This window comes from Onychostruthus taczanowskii, unplaced genomic scaffold (genome assembly GCF_017590055.1).
Source record: "Onychostruthus taczanowskii isolate IOZ18803 unplaced genomic scaffold, ASM1759005v1 scaffold32, whole genome shotgun sequence".
Classification (NCBI taxonomy): Eukaryota; Metazoa; Chordata; class Aves; order Passeriformes; family Passeridae; genus Onychostruthus; species Onychostruthus taczanowskii.
The window spans coordinates 2,287,114-2,308,403 of NW_024500572.1; the positions used below are offsets into that span (position 1 = coordinate 2,287,114).

Below are 21,290 nucleotides of genomic sequence, written 5' to 3' on the forward strand. Positions count from 1 at the left end.
ATGCGGGCACCGCGGGGCCGGGCGAGCCATGGACGGCGGCGGCGGCGGCGGGGTGCCGCCCGCCCTGGAGAAGAACGCGGCGGAGCTGACGGTCATGGACGTGTACGACATCGCCTCGGCCGTGGGGCAGGAGTTTGAGCGGGTGATCGATCAGCACGGCTGCGAGGCCATCGCCCGCCTCATGCCCAAGGTGGTGCGGGTGCTGGAGATCCTGGAGGTGCTGGTGAGCCGCAACCACATCAACCCCGAGATGGAGGAGCTGCGCCTGGAGCTCGACCGCCTGCGCCTGGAGAGGATGGACCGCATCGAGAAGGAGAGGAAGCACCAGAAGGTGCGGGCGGGGAGCGGGGGGACGCGGCGGGGCAGGGCTGCCCCCGCCTGCCGCAGCCGCTCGGGGGGAAGTCGGGCTCCGGCCCCGCCGCCGCCGTTCTGCCCCCGCCGCCGCCGGGAGCACAAAGAGCGAGGCCGGGCTGCGGGCCGGGATGCCGCGGCAGCGGGCGGGGCTCGCGTGCGGTGCAGCCCGGGCGGGCTCACGGGCTCGGCGCGGATGCTGCCTTAGCGTCGCCGAGGCTTTGGGCGTGTTGTTGTTTTTTTTGTTTCCTTCCCTCCTGGAAGTTTCCTCCCTCCTTCCCTTTCTCCACCCCTTCCCCAGTCACTGCATTTCCTTCCCTTGTGTCGGGCCGATTCGGACTCCTGTTCCATCCCCTCTCCTGACCAGAGGATTGTGCTGCTTCCTGCTAGGCCAGGAAAGGTCACTGACAAGAATACACTTTCCTCTCCGGAGCTGGGAATGATTTAGCAGCCTAGTTTTCCTGGAACAGACTTCGGGTTAGATAAGTCATAGGAGAGAGATGGAGAACCAAGTGATTTCAGAGCAGAGTTAGAGGTGAAGAGCAGGGAAGAGCACTCTGCCAGATTCCTGCTCCATCCTCTGATGGCAAGATGTCCCTTGGCTTGTTTTGGGGTGGTCATAGAGTTCCCTGACCCCACTCCTATTAAAGCCTGAGGCAGAGAGCATTTCCCACACGCTGTTAGCCTCTTATGGCAGGACAGCAAGCTCCAGTTACTGCAGTAAAAGTGGCAGAATCACTCTTTAAACCATCCAGATAACTGATATAAGAAATTATTCTGATAAATGACTATGCTAAATCATCGCTGCTGCCTCATGCCATTCCTGATTCCACACACAGAATCAGGATAAACAGGACATAGGGCATTTCTGGAAGAGAGCCCCCAAACTTCAAGATTTGGCTTAACTGGATAAATCCAGTTTTATATTTCAAAAAGAGTCAGCTAAAGGACTTTCACCTAGCATATGGGAAACTCAGGATAGACCCTGCAACATTTTGCAGAGGAAGTCTCAGGGCAATGTCTCCAAAAAGGAAGGTAAAAGACCTTTAATGTACAAAGCCTCGGTAAGTCTCAAGAGTATGATAAAAGGTCTAGAGAACAGATACAAATATGTTGGGTATTTACCAAAGGCTGGGGGTGAAGCAGATACTGAACTGACCCAGTGGCATTGTACAAGCTGTTCTGTGGAGATGTTGCTGAAGTTCTTATAAGTGTTAAAAAGTTCCCTAAAGTTTTCAGCTGATCTCCCTGCCAGTCAACCACCTCTGCTCTGTCAGCTTCTCTGAGCATCATGAAGTGGCTCAGGGAGTGTTTAAACAATTTACTTCAGTCTAAACAGATTTTAACACGAAAATAAACCACATGATACATACTTTTTTTTTTTTTTTTTTTTTTTTTTTTTTTTTTTTTTTTTTTTTTTTTTTTTTTTTTTCTTTAAATCAAGCTGATTCCCAGTGCACCAGGTCCCTGTAGAACTGTGGTCTCTCATCTTCTCTGTTCCAATGTGAGGGTTTGAAGACTCTTTCATAGGACAGGTGCTGATAAGCAGAAAAAATCAGATACTGAGAAACAGTTTTAGATGTCAAGGCCTCCAAAAAACACCCAGACAAGCTTTTAGTGGTCCTTGCAAGCATCAGTTTATGAGATTTCAGCACTTAAATTTTATGTGTTAATCTGTTTTGCTTGTAAACCTGGCTCAGCACCCACTGCCTGGGGCTTCCTGAGCTGGCTGGCACTGCTTGGCCCGTGGATGTGCCTCCCTGTCTGGTGCTTCCACTAATGAGGATTCAGAAGTTAATTTCTGCTCCAATTCATTGGGTTCTTCAACGGTAATAAGTGATAAAGTTTGCCTAGGCAAACCTTGGGATAGCTGTGTGTTTACAGTGCAGCCACATATTAATAAGTTTAGATTGTTTGGGGGTTTGTGTGCATTCTATTTTGGTTTTATCAATATGCTTGTAAGTGATGAATGTGCTGGTTTATTGCTAAAATAGGTCACTGCGTTATTTTAGCTACAGAGTTGTAGCAGGCAGCATCACTGTAAATAATCCAGGTTTTTGGCAATAGCAATTTCATTACAGATTTACTTTTCTCTCAAGATAAAGAGTTTCAAGTAAAATAAGTGATTAATTGCATTTTCTTTCCTTTTTAATAGTTAAGTCTGTGTAGCTTACCACACCTTTGCCATTTATTATTCTTTGCCACCTAATGTTTTCTGCAACACTTTTAGCAACAATACAGTAATAAATGCTGGAATAAAATGGCATTTGGACCCAAAAGCCATCAGGAACATGACTTCCCATTATCAGAGCACACATTCAAAGCAGAGAGCTATCCTTTAATCTCTCAGCAGAGCTTATTTTAGCCTCGAGCTGTGCTTGGCTGGGTTGTTGTCTGAATGTGTTTTGTTGTTAGGTAGGAAAGGGGCATGTGGATGGATGTGAAAGTCAGCAGTGACTCAGCCTGGCTCCAGGGATTTGCATGCAGCTTTTTGTCTGAAGAACATAAGTGAAAATGGAGCAGGGAATGCCCCCCACTGCAGAAGTGAGATATACAGAGAAGCTTTTGGAACAAGCAAGGTTCTAAATACAACTGTTTTCTTTAAGGACTTTTTACTTTTTGTCCTGACTTGACCTTCATGAGGATTGGTGACAGCTGCTCTTGACGCAGTGTCCCGACAAACGGGAGCTGTTTTGGCTGGCCTGGCTGCACTGACACAGACAGCACTCAGGACATTCCAGCAGGACAATTTACACAGCAGCAGCATGGTTTGGGTTTGTGCTCACTGTGTGCACCAGGAGCTCTGCCTTTGCTGCACTGGATCACACACTCATCAATTTACATTTGTGTTTCATAGCAGGAATTTAGACCAGGCTGTTCTGTCAGGAGTTTGTCCATCCCTCCCCTGAGTTCCTGGCCCTGCTGTGGGATGGTTTGGGGGCTCTCTAACAGCTTTGCAGCTGCCTCCTGGGGTGCAGGAGGGAATTGATGCTCATGTTTGGTTATTTGTCCAATACAACCCCCTTAATGTGGTCCTCAGCACAGCAGGGTATGAGGAGGCATCCTTTGGGTAACTTTCTTTGCATCAGGAATGATCCCCTCAGGTATTTCCATTCAGATGTAGCAAAGGGGACTGTGGTGGCTGGTTTCCTGGTGGTGGCATTAGAAAAGCAGATGTCTTCTAAGAAACTCAAAGTAGCCTTATTTAATTGCTTTCCATAAGAATCAGTAGGATCGTTACTAGTTTGATCTGTAAATTGTCCAGTCAAAGACTCTTAACATGTTTTAAAATATGAATGTGCTGTCTTGATCTACCCTATAGGAATTAGAACTGGTGGAGGATGTCTGGAGAGGGGAAGCACAGGATCTTCTTACCCAAATTGCACAGCTCCAGGAGGAGAATAAACAGCTGATGACAAACTTGTCTCACAAAGACATTAATTTCACAGAAGAGGAATTTCAGAAGCATGAAGGCAAGTTTGCTACTTCGAATTCAGTCCTTGCTTTGTTACAAAACCAATATCAAAATGCTTTGACTGGATATTCTGGTGTGGTTTTTCCCTGTAGATTAATTCAGATCTGGGTTTTATAGGCTTGTTTGTTTATTGGGGTTTTTTTTACCTAAATAGAAAACCTCTGAATACATGATGACACTGAAGACATGATCAGAGGTGGAGCAGTGAGGGAAAGAAAAACAACTTTTTGTTTGGCTGAGAAGCATCTCTGGAAGTAAAGTCTAGATACACCTTTTGGTCTATCTCTTGTTTGGGTTCTCATTTTGCTGGAGGTGGATGAAACTCTGTCCAACACTGTGGAAGTTACATTTCCTCTCTCCCCGAGGCTCAGTGCTGCTCACTTGCACTGGGAAAGAGCATAATGAAACCTTCAAAAAGTAAAATTGTTAAACCTCTCAAGACACTTTTTAAAACAAATGCAATGCTTTCAAATTAGAAGTCAATTAGTGGCAAAGAAGTAGCTCAACATCAGGCTGACAAACTCCATGCAAAATTCAGAATGGCAGCAGTGAGTCATGGACCATGAAGACTGACATTGTGTTATAAAGAACCAGCTTCCCCTTTGTTTTCTTTTTTTTCCCCTTCTTTTTTTCCCTTCCAGTGGCTATCTAGCTCACTGCAGCTCATGTGCTTGCATTTAAATATAGCCATACTCTTCACATCCAGCCAGCCAAGCAAATGCCAGACGTGCTTTTCTTGTTATTTTTACTGTGCCTACCCATGTATGACAACACAAACAAAACCCATAAGCCCATTCCAGAGCTTAGATTCTGAGATCCCTCATATTCTTTGGCCAAAATCCTCAGTTTAAGTTAAATATTTTAATTAATTTTTAATTTTAATTTTAATATAAACCCCATTTAATTATTTGGATCTAGTATATCAAACCTGACTGTTTTTCTTTTAGGACATATTGTCATTAATGAGCAGGGATAGATTTGTCTCAAGTGACTTGTTTGGATAGTGTCAGAAAGCAGTTCTGCTGCTCTTTTTCAGCCTCTGTCCTTTGGTCTGATGTAGAGTCCAGAGAAGCAGCATTTCAGGCTCAATCCTGTGTTAGCTGCACTGATTTTGAGCAGACTCCAGTGCTCCTATGTGAGCATGGTTTAGCACTGTGATCCCATCTCCCCTCAGTGCTGGCCCTGGGGATCAGCAGCTCACTGCTTACTCACCAGCCAGTGACAACAGCCAACAGAGGCCACTGATCTGGGTGTGCAAGACCTTGAGAGTCAGTGCTGCCAATTAATTCTCAGAGCCTGGCTTGAGTGTGATGAATGTTCATGGGAGAGGCAGAGGCAGTCCTGTGCAAACAGGAGTGTTCTGTGCAGCCTGAGCACAGCAGGGCTCCTGTGAAAGGACCTGTGACAGCAGAACACAAAACACAAGGGAGGGGTTGAGATGAGCCTGCAACACCCATTAAAGTGACTCCTCCCAAGCCCAAATGGAGCACTGCTGGATGGTGCTGACTGATTGGAATATCCCAGGAAAATGCCACATGCAAACTTGACCCAAGTGTGTCAAACAGGACGAGCAGGCTGCTGTGCCACTGCAGGGGAGCTGCTGCCTCAGCCTGGCTGTGCTAAGGGACAGGCAGCAGGATGGCAGCACTCGTGTGACCCTCCTGTGCTGCAGCACCTACAGCTCCCTTCAAAAGGGATGCTGAACTTGTTCTGAGTGTTTAGGTAATGCTGCAGTGCCACAGGCTCTGCCTGGCACTTGGCCTGTAGTGATAGGCCAAGTGGACACAGCACTGAACAGATCACTAAGCATAAAGAATGTTCTTTTTTTTTTTTTTTTTTTTCCAGTTTCTTTTCTTTCTTTTCTTGGTGTCCTTCCCTCCAGCTGCTTTCCATTCTCTTGCTGGAACAACGCCAGGATCACAGCAAACCACAGGAAACTGCTCATAGGATGTGCCTGGGGAAGCTGGCTGGGTGTGCCATTTAAGATCTTACATTTATTAGAGTTTGAACCATTTAGAGATAATTATTTTACATTTAGGGCACTTAGTGATTTCCCTCTCCTCTTTCCCAGTGCCTGAGGAAATGGAAGGAGATGTGACTGTTTCACAAAACTCCCCACCTTTCCTTCCCCCCCACCACTTCCTGAAATAAAAATTGTAGTGATCTGTGCACACAATTAAAGTCTTTTAGGTTCAACAAATGTTAGCAAAAAAAATGAGCTCAGTGGGAGGAAAAGTAGTCAGCACTGAATGGTATTTTTTCTTTAAATAGCACCTGCTATCTAGAGATCTCAAAGCATCCCACAAGTACTAATGGATACAGCTGCATTCACTGCCTCCTGCTGGGTGAAACCACGGGTCTAAAGTTTCACTGCAGTCCCTCTACTTCAAGGCAAAGTTTTGGATTCTTTTGGTTTTAAATACAGCTGATGTTTCAGGCCCTAGCCCTGAGATTGGCTGCAGTGAGTTCTGTGGGTGCAGAGAAGTACCAGTCCTGTGTTGTGAGAGAGGAATGTGGATCTTTTAGAACAGTTAAGCTGCAGTTTGTGTTTGTGACACTTGTTCTCCCTGGTGGGTATGAGCTGGTACCACAGCAAAGAATTAAAATTATCCTGTGAAAACTAGAACCCAGAGCAGCATAGAGCTGATAAAAACCAGGGTCCAGAAATAGAGCAGGCAAATGTACCACAGAATTAAAAGGGGTGAGAACGTAACACTAGAATGTGAACACCATGTCACTGACAGTTCTTTTCTGGGGTTTGACAGGAACACGTCCTGTGAACCAAATTCCTGGCCAGCCATGACCAGCAGTCCTTTTCCCAGCAGAGCAGTTCCCTGTTCTCTGCAGTACCACAGCTCTGGTCCTTTTGGCACTGAGGACTGGAGCTGCTGTTCCCCTGTTTGCTCTGGTCCATGGGAGTCCACAGCTGCTGCAGGAGTGCACATCCACCAGTTACTCCCTTTCCTTCTCTGAGGCTGGTCCTGCTCTTCTCTGTTATCCATCAGTTCATCCTGTAGCTGACCTGGGAGCTGGAGTTCCTACAGACATGCAGCTAATTTCTCTTGTGGGAACAACTCTGGATTTCTCTGATGAGTGAAGAACAAAACCAGAAAGTCTGAGCTGATGTTAGAAAGTAGAGCCTTTCCTGGCTGGATACATTTGATGCATACAGAGAATATTTCTGATGTGGGAGCTGCTTTAATATATTGAAAAGGAAGGAGCTTTGCAGCCAGCCCAGAGTGGGGAGTGAATTAGCAGCACTTGCAGTTCATAAATGGAAGAAGCTGAAGACCCACATAACAAAGTACTTTGCCAAAATGAGTGGAGTTAGCAGCAGAGCCTGGATTTGAGCTCCTGCTTGGGCTGGGCTTTGGCCAGGGGAGCCTCACACTGCTCTGGTCTCAGGGTTTTCTTCTTCAAGGATGGTGTGCAATGTGATTTCATGTGATAGCTCAGGGCCATCAAACTGCACATCTCTGTGCCATTCTCAGGGAAGGTCAGGGCAGGAGATTCATCATCTCACCAGGTAAAACCCCTGCTCTGTGTCTGCTCTCAGGAGTCCATCACTGCAGTGCCAGAGCCAAGATATGGATCTCTGTAATGGCAAATAGAAGAATAGTTCCTGTGGTTTATGACATTTCCTAATGGTTCATTGGTCAGATTTAAGGTTAATCTAACCTTTTCTTTATTTTCAGACAATATCAGTGTTGGATTCTTGGCAATGTTCCAAACTCCTTTCACCAGTGAAATGCTATCAAGTATTCTTCTCTCAAGTACAGTTACTCTAAATATGAATTACCACACAATAGGATGGGAAAAGGGTGGCAAAAATGAGGAGAAAATACGTGACCATAACTCAGACTAAATTTTGGTTCTGCATTCAGGGTGGGGATACCCTCTGAAGGTCCTGTTTCATCTTCTTTTCACCAAACACAAAACTGGATTTCAACTAAAAACCAATCTAGTTCCAAAACTGGATTTCAACTAAAAATCAATCTCCTCAGCTGGTTTGGATCCAGATGCAATCCACAACAGTGATATGTTGTTTACATCTTACTGAAGATCCAAACCATCTTTTTTACAATTTTCACAAGGCCTTGGCCAGCTGATTCCAGAGACAATCACACAGATAACCAAGCTCCCTGGGGCATGTGTGAACAGTGATGTAAAACTACTAAGGCAGCAAGATGCAGCAGTGTCACTCACTGTTATAAATCTTCCTGAGGACTGTCAGTTCCATTTTTAAGGAGTCTCTGTGCAGTGGCTTTATGGAGTGGATTCTGTCATCTGTGTTCTCTGTTACCCTTGAGGTAACCTCTAAAGCATCTCTGTAATTCTACCAGCAGGCAACCTCCAGAGTCTACTTAAATATTCCTCATTGTTATTGTTCTCAGCCTCAGCAGCTCCTGACTGCCCTTAGTTTGTGTTCTGTGTTCTTTTTTTAACCAGGGATGTCAGAGAGAGAGCGGCAAGTCATGAAGAAGCTGAAGGAAGTGGTAGATAAACAGAGGGATGAAATCAGGGCAAAGGACCGGGAACTTGGACTTAAAAATGAGGATGTAGAGGCTGTAAGTGACTCTTGGTCTTCCTATTTCTGTTCTTCCTCAACCACTCTTCCACAGCCTGGTTTTGAGTTTGAAGTTAATATAGAAAGTATAAACAGTGCTGGTTTAATAGGCCTGCAGCTGAAGTGTGCAGCAGAGCTCTGGGGTGTCCAGAATGGTGTCAGGCTTCAGGGATGCAGTGTGGATCACCTCTGCACGAGAAGGGCCTGCAGTGAGCTCTTCAGATGAGTCACAGACTCCACTGTGACTCCAGGCATGACATGAGATTTGGCACTTTCTGTGGAATGACCTCCTTACCCATATTTTGCTTCCCATTCCTCACACTGCCTCACGTCCTTAGGCCATGGGACTTTCCTGGTGCTAGTAAGGCCAGGCTTAGCTGATCTCTGCTCTGCCCAAGTGCCTCTGGCAGATGCTGCAGCCTTTTGAGTTGGGGCTGTCCACACACACCCAGCAGGTCACATCCTGCCTTAGGAGAGAGCCCTGGAGCTCAAAGCAAAGTACTTAGAAACTGAACACTAAGGATTCTGTCTTGTCTTTCTTCTCCCCTGGGTTAAGATTGGATTCAGAATCCCATAAGCCACCCTATCCTAATATCAGAATAATATCAGAATAATGAATATATATATATAGAATTAGAATAACTAATATCAGAAGTGATGGATTTGCTTTTATCTGAAAAACTCCCTGTGCTAAGGGAATTTACTTTAGAAATCAATTAAATTTGGGTGACTGAAACTGTAGTAGATAATTAGATATTAGAAAAACTAATCTGGGGGTGAGGAGATGGGGGGAATTTTTCAGATTAAATGCAACAGGAACCCATTCCCAACATTCAAGATGATGTTTGGGACTGGGCCATCGTGGCTCATGGCTGAATGGACACTGAGCTCTGCCATGGATGTTTTGCAGCTGCAGCAGCAGCAGAACAGGCTGATGAAAATCAACCACGACCTGCGGCACCGGATCACCGTGGTGGAGGCCCAGGGGAAGGCGCTGATCGAGCAGAAGGTGGAGCTGGAAGCGTATCTGCAGACCAAGGAGCAGGAGATGGGCAACCTGAGAGCAGAGCTGGGCAAGCTCAGAGAAAAGCTGCAGGGTGAGGACAGCCAGGCCAGCCAAAATGGGGAGGAAGTAAAGGTGAGAGGCACTTTGCATCATTTTTTAATAAGCTTTAGACTTCATGCCAAGTGGTTCTTTGCGTTTTGGCAGGGATGTTGTAGCCTGCTTGCTTCATTTTCTTTGTACACACCTATCCCTTCCCCCAAAGGAAAACAAACCAATTCCTTGGAGGGTCTGGGTTTTCCAAAGACAAACAGCCAACAGTAGTTTCAGCTTTGCCAGATCTGCAAATATTCAAGGCCAGGTGGGTCACAGGGGTGCACAGGGGTGGTGGTGGCAGCTGAACCCCAGTGGAACAGAAACTGCCAGAGGCAGCCTGGAGTCAGGGCAGAGCTCTGCACACCTGGTCCCTGCAGTTCTTATGGCACTTCAGATCAGTCAGGACTAAGCTGGTTAAGTGCTACCAAATCAACATATAAATATTTCAAGGCACTTTTTAGAGGAACCAACTTTGGCCTTATTTCTGCTTTTGCTTCCTATTAGAATTTGTGCAGTGAAGTGTTGTGAGCACAGATGTTCGTGAAAAGCAAACGTTCCTGCTGGCAGAGCCAGGTTCTTGCAGAACAGGCAAAGTGACAGTCTGCAAATGGAGCTGGGCTGAGATCAGAGCAGCAGGAATGCAAATTTGAGGGGAGCTTCCTGAGAAAAAGATGCACTGATCTGTTGATCCCTGAGTCCTCTTTATGGTCCCTAGTATTTTCCTTTGTGCCTATGACATTACTTTTTTATTCCTGAAGTAAATGTACTGCATTTCCCTCTCCTAATGATGCTCTTAGCAGAGTAGGAAATGCAATAAGGGGTGAAATGATATTTAAGAACCTAGAGGAGCTCTATCACACAGAGCTGTTCAGCTCGATGCATTGGTAAGAGCTCCATGGTGTAAATGCCTGACAGACTGCAGCAGAGAGTGAAACATCCATGAAACTTCCATTTCACTGGCAACAGGCAGGAATACACATCAAAAAGCAGAGACAATGCTGATGGGTTACCTTGGTCCCCTGGGAATGTGACAGCCAGTGCTGTGTTAACATGTCACTGCTGAGCTGGGCAGCACTGTACTAATAATGAAAAGAATTATTTCATTGCTGTTAATTCAGCCAGGACACCCAGCTTTGTAAACAGGGCTGGGGAGCCCAGGCCTGGAGCCAGCAGGAGTGAAAGTGTCCTCAGTGTCTGCAGAGAAAGGATGCATTCTTCACCTCTCTCTAACTCATCAGTTCCATGGCAATGCTGCCTCTTCTAATCAGAGCCGTCCCTGCTCCCTCTGCCAGGACAGAGCTCACACAGGAATTGCAGTGGCAAGCAGAAAGCTGGAATAGCTGCATGCTCCAGAATGGACATTGCTTGTTGGCCTCAGTCAGGGACATTTGCATTTGGTACAGGCTGCTCAGTCTTTGCTGATTTGAGCCAAATCTAGCAAAAATAGCTTCTTTGGGCAGAGATATGGGACAAATATACAACCAAAAGAAGAGACACCAGCTCAGACCCATACCTAGGGGGTGAAGAGGAGGAAAAGTGTTTGGGTCATTTCCTTTGAACCTCTTGTTGCATCAATCTTTATTCCATGTAGTTTGTGCAAAGGAATGTGTTTGGATGAAAAGGGTGATCAAAGAGTGTCCAAGTGAGCATCACTCTGCTGCCACATCCCTGGAGCACAGGAACTGAAATTTACCTTGCACTGCCTTAGCCAAGTTCAGCCTGAAACCACGGATCAGTGTATTGCAAAACCATTTCACAAACAGGAGCTCAGAAGAGGGTAGGGTCAGGATTACAAAAAATGGACCGTGGAGGAATTTCACTACTCAACTCCTCAAATTTCCAGCTTGCATCCCAGCAAGCTGTCACTGCCACACAGGAGCTCTGAGACTCTGATCTCTGCATCCTCCCACGAGGGCAAGTGGCTGACCTGGCTGTGGCAGCTCTGATTTCATGTGCTGGCCTCTATCAGTCCTTGCAAAAAGCATCACATTTCAAATGGACTTTGCTACATTTCAAATGTATTTTCTTGGAACAGAGTGTCCTGCATTTATTTGTATTGTTATAAATCCTGCAGACCTCTTAAGGCTTGGAGCTCCTTTTCAGAATCTCAGTTCCCAGAACCTTGTGGTTTTTCATCATTGTGTGTTTACATTAGAAGAAGACACCTCTTTATGGGAGGAGCTGGAAGGAACTGTATGACCTTTGTCATGCCATTTTTTTCAGTGTTTAGATAAAAAACTGATGTTTGATTTACTCCATTTATTGAAAGTATGAATTCCTAAAACTGACTTATCAAAAGTTGGACATTTGAATTGGACAGTGAGTTTAAATCCCACATTTCACTCCCTAGGCAGAACCAAACAATGATGATTGTCTCTCTGAGTCAGAAAAGATGGCAATGGACTTAAAAGATCCCAATCGGCCAAGATTCACCCTGCAGGAGCTCCGGGATGTCCTTCACGAGAGGAATGAACTGAAATCTAGAGTGTTTTTGCTTCAAGAGGAGCTTTTATATTACAAAAGGTGGGTTACATCTCCTCTCCTGTTGGATGATATACTCAGGGAGACACAGGGCAGGTGTAGAAACAGTAAATGTGCTCTGAAGTTGTGTCCAAGTTTGTGTTTCTGCAAAGGCTTGTGCAGAGACTGCAAGAATGCAGCCTTAGTTTGAACCTGGTACCTCAAACTTGTCCTTCCCTAACTCCCAGGTCTGCCCTGAATCCTAGAAAGATTACAAACATTTAATACATTTGAGCTTTGAAAATGAGGATAGGAGTGGGCCTAAAATGAAAATTCTAGAACTTTTATTCAATCCATTCCTCTTCTTCCTCTCCTTGTCACAATGGGAAGAAAATATTGGATGGAAACCCAGTTCTTGGTGCTGATCCTTGGTTGATAAAAAATCTTCAATTGATTTGAGTGGGTTTTGAACAGATCTTTTTGCATTCCTTCATCAACAGTGCTACCTCAGATTGAACTGTAGATCTCAAAGTGCTTCCATGGCTTGGGAGGAGAACATTAATTATATTTTCTTTCTTTCAAGTGAGGAAATGGAAGAAGAAACTAGATCCCCACAGCCTACACCCATAATTCAGCCAAAACCCTCAACTCAGCCTGAATCTGGAATCAAACGACTGTAAGTAGCATATTTACTAAGCATACTGGATATAGTCTGTAAATACCAAATGTTTCTTATGGATAGGACAATTTTAAAGACTTTAAAAATTCAGATAACCACATTCCTACTGTATATGAGAGAGAGACTGAATGAGCACTTGGCAGATGTGAAACAAGAGTTGGTTTTGGCCAAAACTTTTGCCTAGATCTGGAACAACGTTCAGTCTTGGATTATCATTTCCCCATGACCTCACTGTGACCATTTCCCTGTTGACTGAAGCCTTTAGACCCTGCCTTGCACTAAGTGGGCAGCACAAAACCCTTCTGTTTGCTGAGCAAATTTGCTGCTGAGAGGATGGGCACTGGCTTGGCTAAAAGAACTCCACCTTCTTCTGAAATATTAATGCTGCTGCTGGAACCAAAGCTTACTGCCAGAAATGTGCTGTTACTACAGTATCACTAAATTATAAAATCACTGGGTTGGCCAGTCCTTTTCTCTGGTGAAACTCCCTCCTGGACATTTATTTATTCCAAATGAAGCCTTCTAATCTCGTAGCAACTCTTTGGATTTTTGTTATACTGGAAGTTTAACTTTTTTAACTGCATAAGTGATTTTGGAACAGTTGTTTCCATATAAAGAGCTCTTCCATCCTGTCCCATGTCCACAACCTTCAGTCCTTGTTTAACAGCAGCAGCCCTGGGAGAGTAAATTCCATTGGAAGACCTGGACTGACCCAAAACACCATGAAGTCAGGAGGGCTGATTATTTGTTTATTATTATGTTATGCTGTTGATTATTTGCAGTAGACTGCAGCTTTCTGCCTGTGCTGAGAGAAACCTTCCTCTCACATGAGCAGAAAATACACTTTGAATTTGGATTTCAGTTGTCATTCTGTGACTGTGATGATGATGATGATGATGATGATACTGTGTTGCACAAGATCTTCACCTGAGAGAAACCTTCCTCTCACATGAGCAGAAAATACACTTTGAATTTGGATTTCAGTTTTCATTCTGTGACTGTGATGATGATGACGATGATACTGTGTTGCACAAGATCTTCACTGTAAAGTTTCTCTTTTCTTTTACATTTCTTTTAGAGCTTTTTAAAGCTAATTCTGTTGTAGGGAATGGCTGGTTTCAGCTCACACAGTTTGTGTTGTGCATCTTCCATGTTTGATTTGAAATGCTGCCTTTGATGAAGTAAAGGCAGAATAAAAATGTAAACAGAGGTTGTAAGGCAGAGCACATGTTGGTGAGGTATTAGTTTTGACTCTGCCTAAGCTGAAATTACTTCTTTTAAATGTCATGCTCTGTCCCCAGGTTTTACTCTGCTCTCTCTCCACTTAGCCATCACATTAAATAAGGGAATAGAAAACTGTCTAGCTGAGTAATCTGAAGGATGGTAACAGTTTTCAGGTTTGTCTCATTCTTGCAGCCTGTCTGGATAGGATTTCCCTGGTGGGGTTTTATTTTCCTTCTCTCCTTCCCTCTCTGTGTGTTGTCAACACTGTATTTTAGTTGAGCTTTAGAAAGTCAGGAAATGTCACTGCTGGGCAAACCAAGAAGCCAGTGTAGCTTCTGTCCTGCCCCAGCTGCAGTCCCTGCCTGCTGCCAGGTGCTCCAGGTGATCCAGAGCTCCCTTCTCCCTCTCCAGGGTCCCTCTGGCTGCCTGGGGAACCCTCTGGCACCTGAAGCCAGTGCTGTGATGAACACTTGCCCTGCTGCTCTCTGCATGCACAGTGCCTTTACAGAGGAAAGTGGGGCTGCTTTTCCCTCTCTTTCAGAGTTTTCCTCCTGATTAAACAAAAAGCTGAAGTACAAAAATAGGAGCCCTCTCAAGGGAAGTTTTGTGCTTGCCTGTGCAATGTGCCCTTTTTTCCCTTCACCACACGGAGTCTGAGGGAATGAGCCATATGGATGTGTAGCCTGTGCCATCCAAGATGTGCTCAGGTGATTCAGTGCTGCATGTCCACAAAGAAAGCAAAACAGAAGCTACAGAAATCAGCATTTTTTCTGGGTTGGCACGTTTGGGGCAAACTCTGAGTTCTGATCTCAGACTGCCTGACTCGTACATTTGTCTCTCCCACATCACATGACAGAGTTTTAATGAAATAATGTAACCAGGAGGCTTTACTGAGGAGGAAAAGTCCAAGGATTAAAAATGCTCCCTCTGTTTGGAGCAGAAAACACCCTTTTGTTTTCTCCTTAAGACTACGTGCTTGTTTGTCACTGATGTCATGCCTCAAACAGCCAGGAGTTTTCTTCCTATTCTTGCAGTCTACAAAAGCTGGTGTGTCTGTCAGTTCTGCAGCTCAGGACGTGCCATGTTGCACAAAAATAGAAACCCTGGCTGCTGCTAATGATCCAGCAGTGCTTGCCCATTTGTTTTCAATTTTAACCTCAGAACAGCAGTTAGTGAGCTGGGGAGAGCTGCATTTGATCACAAGCGAAATGTCTCTCGTGATTTCAACTTAATCTTTAATTGACATCAGTCCACAGTTCAAAAAAATATTTGGCACAAGGGAGAAGCTGTGAGGAGAATCCTTAGACAGACAGAGGGTGCTCAGGTACGGATGGAGGTGTGCTGGCAGGGCTGTGTGGGGCTGCCTGGGCTCAGAGCACTCAGCTCTCTCAGCCTCTGCGCTGCATGGATTGTCTAATGCTCAGTGGAAGTGCTGAACCCTCACAAAGAACTCATCTTGCTGTGAGCCAGCTCCTGAGTGCTCCTGCCAGAGCAGCTGCAAGGTTTCCCAAAAGCATTCAGCTGCCTGCAGTTGGCATCTTTCTGCATGAGAAGTAACACAGGTTCCTTTGGAACAGACACACGGGCCCTTTAACCACGGAGTTTCTTAGGAGGTTATTTCAAGAGTTTACCTGCAATACTGGTTTTTAACTTGAAAATATCAAGTGTAACCCTTGTGGAATCTTTAACTGTAATGCTGGTCCTCTCTAACCCTGTGCCAATATCCAGTAGTCACAGCAGAGTCCTGTTTTGTATTTCTTAACACACACTTTCATCCTTCATTTCATTGTGTCTGTGCCTGTTTGTCCCTTGGAACAAAAACGTGCACTCTGCTCTGCATTGCTAGAGGTGCTCATACCTTGATGAAATCCAACCCAGGTTGCAGGCTGCCTCACAACAGGAAAGTGGTATCTTTTAGAAATCCAAAAGCAATTGAAACTGCTACAATAACTGTTTTTTTCTGAACAAGAGTTTTTCACTGAGGAGAGCTGTCTTGGGTGATGCAGATCCCCCTCTCCCTGTAACGTGTCCTGTGTTGTAATTCAAAGTAACCCCGTGTATCATGTTTGCCTCTTTTCTTTTTAATGGAATGCCTTTTCTTTCCCTTGCTCCAGTCTTATCTCTTCTGTGTCTGTACTTTCCTGACCAGGATCTTTACAGCCATAATGCCCATGGTAGCAGCTGGATTGATTCCAGACGATCCCACATTGCAGCCAATACGAAGACTTGTGTCCCTTGTAGGAATTTTTTTTAAATGTTTGGTACTGTGGTTTCCTCTTGCATGACCCCGTGTTAACAAGCACTGCTGGTTGCATTCTCCTGGCTGCCAGTGGGATCCCAGAGGATCAGAGTGCCAATCAGAATGACCAGTCAGTGTCAGTACTCATCCCAGTCCTCCACGCTCGTCCTCAAACTGACATATTGTCACCTTTTGCCTTAATGTTGCCATGCTAAACCAATCATTATTCCCTGGAAAATCAGTGCAATATGCAGTTTTAACCAGCATCTGTTAATTCTGCTTCCTAAGCAAGGCTATTCACAGTTCTCACCAGTGCTTATTGAGAAACTCGTTTCTAATAATTTGTTACAATCATTAGTTAGAGTTACAGAATGGAGAGGCTGATTTCCACATTAATTTCCACTGTTAATTACAGGCTGTTGCTTTCATGTCTTTCTATCTATGCCCTGTATATTTTGTCTCTAATTATGTACTTTGGAAGAGAGTGTAAACTATTCATAATCAATTCTGTCATCCAATTCTTGGCTCTCCCTGGAAGACATTCTGATAATTGTTAATGCAAAGTCTCTTTGCATTAGAACTGCTGCTTTAGCAATCTTTATATTTACAGCAACGACACAGTTTCCTCTCCACACAGACAGGCCTTTTCCAAACATCCTTCATGAGAATTTTCTAGCCATAATAACAATTTTCATTGTTTCAGAAGGAATTTTAAAAGCTGAACTCTTTAGAGGTTTACAAACTTATTTTTCTCCTGCTTAATTTCCTGATAAAGTGAAAAATTACTGAGCTTTGATACTGACTGTATAAACACAGCAATCCTTTGTGTGGCCTTCCAGACAGTAACTCTGAGCAGGCAGGACCAAATGTGCTCTGTAGAAAGGCTCAGTCACTAAACACTCCTTTTATCAGCTGGAGCTGGCTCTGGCCCTGGAAATATTCACTATATGTGTGTGAACTCATGAGCTCCTGTGATGAAGGTGGTAGAAAAGTATGAGGCTAATTAAGTGCAAAATACTTATTTCACTATTAAGGCTGCACATTTAAAGCCAGGAAATGCAAAAGTTCAGGTTCTGCTGGCACTGTTATTTATGTGTGTTTAACTTGTGTAGTGGTTTATTTCCCTTTCTAATCAACAAGTAATTATTATTAATTAATATTCTCAGTGATTATCATCCAGCCTCCTGTGTGTTGGGACACATGGAAGGTTGAACTCCCTGCTCTGCACAAGGCAGCTGGGAGGGTTGGGATCGTGGTGCTGAGGGGGATGAAGGGAAAGTGGGATTTGGGAGAGTGCTGAGGAAGGTGAACGTGGACTCAGGGTCAGGTTTATGCCCTGACCAATATTCCAGCACCTGACAAAGCTGAGGTTCCATTGGCACAGTCCCTTACTGGGCAGCATTTAGCAGTTCCTGTGCTGGATCACAGCTGTGCCACACTTGGTATAGTGCAGGCAAAACAATCTTCACCTCCTGAAGCCCACCCAGCAGAGATCAAAGGGATCCACAGCCAACTCAGTCCCTTGGTAGCTGGAACCACAACTTTTGCATTTCTCAGCAGGCCTAAACACTGCACTAACACCTCTTGTACTCAGCCCACAACAAACATTGAATTTGTCTAATCCAATAACTTCATCCCATACAAATAAAACGATACTAAGGATTTTTCCAGCTGTATTTTTTAGCTGTATTAAATGGCTGTTGGTTCATGTACGTCATTATCTTAGAGCACCCAAGCTGTGTGACAGGAAATGACGTGCACACTCGTGTGCATTTGTTTAGAGCCTTCATCCTGCAAACTCTCATGCACATAGGTGCATTTATTCATTCCTTTTTGCAGGAATCAAATCTATCTATCAAAACCTCTACAATGGGAAAAAATGTGGAGACTTAGTTTCTTATCTTGTGAACTTCCCTGCTGACAACCTTAAAAAAAATTCTATTTCTGCTTTGTGGTAAAATATACAGATTTAATGCCAAAGATACCACTTTACTTATGCCAAGAAACTAACCTGGATCGTGTGGCTCTGTTACCTGAGGGCTGGGGAAGGGGGAACCCACATCTAAATGATACCTGCACCTTGTAGAGTCAACAGCATTTAGAGCTTATCTGAAGCTTCTGTAGCCAAACTGCTTGAGATTGCAATGACTCCATCTCTAACAACATTCTGACACGCACTCCCATCAGGCCGCTCTGCCTTGGTTTTCTGCAGATGCAAACAGAGTTTTTTGCTCAGTGTTTTGTTGTGCTGTGTATTGGGGTGGGTGTTTGAAGTGCTTTCAGGATGGTAAACACTGTTCTTTCTTTTCCCTCCCTCCCTCACTGCTCCTTTCCTGGAAGGTTTAGTTTCTTCTCTCGTGATAAGAAACGTATGCAGGCGTCACAGAAAAATGTCCACTTCCAGGGAACTTTTGGAGAATGGTCACATTCAAACAGAGATGACTCCTACATGGAACAAGGACAAGAAGCCCTGCAACACCTGTGACTAAACCCCTGAGGTGTTTGGTTTGCTGCAGTAGATCTCGAGAGCCTCGTAACAAGAAGCTTCTGTAAAGCGTCGCGGCAGCTTGTCACTTTACTTGCCTTGCACACCTCGGGGCTTATTTCAGACTCCAAAAGGGATCCCTCACTGTTCACTTGGTGACTGTTTCCTGCAAACAGGAACCCAAGCTTTGTAGTAACAGTTGCTGACACCCTGGGACATGGAAGCTTCTAGATGACTTGTTTTGAGCTGAATAACAAGTCCACGATCTTGTTCATGCATTAACTACAGTAACACAAGCTTCTTTAAACCAAAAAAGGACCTGTGCCATTATTAGAAGTTTGTTTGCAGTGTATATCTAGTACAGGGCAACGACTCTTCTACCCTGTTTGTTAACACTACTGGTTGTTTGCTTTTTATTTCTGTAAGAATTTTTTTCAAGAGGGATACGACAGCTGGACGCCCTTGGTGGCAAGCCCACAGCTCTGCTGTGCCCTGTCAGTGCCGCTGGCATTGGCATCTTGCAGAGTCACCCCTTGGAAAGGCACCTGACACAGTGATAGCTGGAGTAGCCTCGAGAGGAACAGTGAGTGCACATTTCCCTTGTGCTTATAGTGCCTCAAGCATGAAGAGCCGATGTATGAGGTGAGCGTGCCTTGTGTTCTGCAGTATTCATGGAAAACAAGTTGCTTACAGGGAGGAACCCTAACTCTTGAATTTTTTTCCCTTCTTACCAGGGACTTCCTCACAGTGTAGCAGGCAGCTGCTGTAAAAGAATTAGACCTTTCCCACAGACAGGTTTTTAATTAAGTCACACTTTTTCCTGTCTAGGTAAAACTTCCCAGCTTCAGAGGGAAACACATCCTCAGCTGGCTGACATGAACTATTTCGCTGACCTAGACATGACCCCAGCCTTTTCTCTTGACTAAACACTACGTGGGCAGAGCACATGAATTCTGTGTGAAGCTGCTCCTGTGCTGATGGCAGATGTCTGGGTAGCCCCTGTACGGGGCTGAACTTGCCAGGACAGCCCAGCAGCTGACCCCAGGGGCTGGGGCTGGATCTGCTTTGCAGCTGAGCTGGTGAGACCCCAGGCCTGACCGAGGCTGTCCTTCCAACACTAAAACCTCACAGCGTCAGAGCTGTGGACACCCAGTGCCAGTGCAGTCCCCACCTCTGCTCCACACACTCCACGAGGAGCCTGAGCAGGAAGGGGAAGGTGCATGTGTCCATGGCTCTGTGTGAGGACAGGGCTGAGTGTCTCTGTGGCTTTGGCCATGAGCTGGGAAGGTCCATGACAGACACCACTGCTCATGGGGAGGATCTCGTGCCAGCAGGGCCATGGGCAGCTGCATGTGCAGCTCGGTGCCAGGGGCTGGGAGCTGCTCTTGGCACCACACCCCCAGCTGCTCACCTGCTCTGCAGAGCCTCTTAGGAGCAGCACCAAGGACAAGAAATATAGCTCAGGCTGGAGCAAAGCTCCAACTACTCCAGGTACTGAGTGTAGGAGGAACTCTCAAAGGACTCCAGAGGGCTCCATGCAGGCCAGTTGTTCTTATTACAGGGTGATCCAAGAGTGGATTTTTAATGTGTGAGCAGCATCTGTAGTAAAACCCTGGCAGTAGAACCTCTCCCTGCAGTGGTGCGCTGTGTGCTGTCCTGCTACTGGCTGTAACTGCTTCATTCCAACATGGACCTTCTGTGTGTTCTAGGTAGGGAAAGTGTTTACTGTGCCATTCTGGTGTCACTGGAGCTCGGGGCAGGGGGGACATGTGGCCTTACATGGGACATGGTGATCAGAGTCCACTGTGGGTATGGGGTAGATATGGTTTTGCCTGCTTATGCTTTGATAACATCCTCAAAACAGCAGCACTTCTCCCCTCCTGTGAAAAGCAACTCTTAAATGGGGCGAGTGTCTTAATTTAATGATACTTAAATTGCCAAGATCTGTCTTCACTTCCATATAAGAAAACAAAAAGTGCAGTACAGTCACATCAGGCAGTTAAATTGCGGACGACCCCATGGCGTCTGTCCCGAGTCGTGTGGCTCATTCAGAAGGGATGCAGTGAGCAGAAACAATGCAGGAACGTGGGCCTGAGTAAGCAGATCCCTTTGGAAATCAGCTGAGAGCAGTGAGCTGGGATAATGGAGCTGCACAGACCCGACCTTCACAAAGGAAATCTCCAGGCCTGGTGCACGTCCAGCGGAGCGCGGGGCTGTGTCAGGCCAACACCAACAACTGCAGGAGGCAGGACAGCCTTCCCCACATCTCTGCAGCATTACCTCAACCCCTCAGAGCTCCTCCTGACCTGCTGGCATTACCCACTGGTTCTCACGTTTGCAATGCTGCATTCACACACCCCAAGTGCCATCGGGAAGGATGGCACAGAGGGAAGCTCTGTAAAGAACTGAAGATCTGTCGTGTATTGTTTTGTCAATATTCAAGGAAAATCTGCTTTTAGAAAAGGGGCCAGGATGCTGGCAGGTTAGGGGTGTAACAATCCTGCCTGCCAAGTGCAGGATCACTGACATTTTTTGGGTTGGTTTATTTTTTTTTTGGTTGGGCAGTAAATCATTTTAACAGTTTAATAAATATTTCTGAAAAATACGTATTTCTGCAAGACTTGTGTCTTTTTTTTTTTTTTTGGTGGAAAGTAATACCATCCATTCTTGGGGATGCAGCTTATGGATCTGTCTTTGTACAACTTCATGGA

The 21,290-nt window shown here is 45.3% G+C and overlaps 1 protein-coding gene across 3 annotated transcripts; it reads left to right on the plus strand.

Moving 5' to 3' along the window:
• The first annotated feature begins 6 nt into the window (after nt 1-6).
• Nucleotides 7-21,184, plus strand: RILPL1 (Rab interacting lysosomal protein like 1). Of its 3 annotated transcripts, none has more exons than XM_041410297.1 (8): nt 7-331; nt 3,674-3,824; nt 8,276-8,394; nt 9,304-9,531; nt 11,843-12,015; nt 12,536-12,628; nt 16,005-16,092; nt 18,435-21,184. In XM_041410297.1, the coding sequence occupies exons 1-8, from the start codon at nt 29-31 to the stop codon at nt 18,438-18,440; spliced, it is 1,161 nt and encodes a 386-aa protein (XP_041266231.1). In that variant the 5' UTR covers nt 7-28; the 3' UTR covers nt 18,441-21,184. The 3 variants fall into 3 exon arrangements, with proteins under 3 accessions (XP_041266231.1, XP_041266232.1, XP_041266230.1); XM_041410298.1 differs by lacking the exon at nt 16,005-16,092 and adding an exon at nt 15,105-15,179 and having other exon boundaries at nt 18,435-18,571; XM_041410296.1 differs by lacking the exon at nt 16,005-16,092.
• The last annotated feature ends 106 nt before the right edge of the window (nt 21,185-21,290 follow it).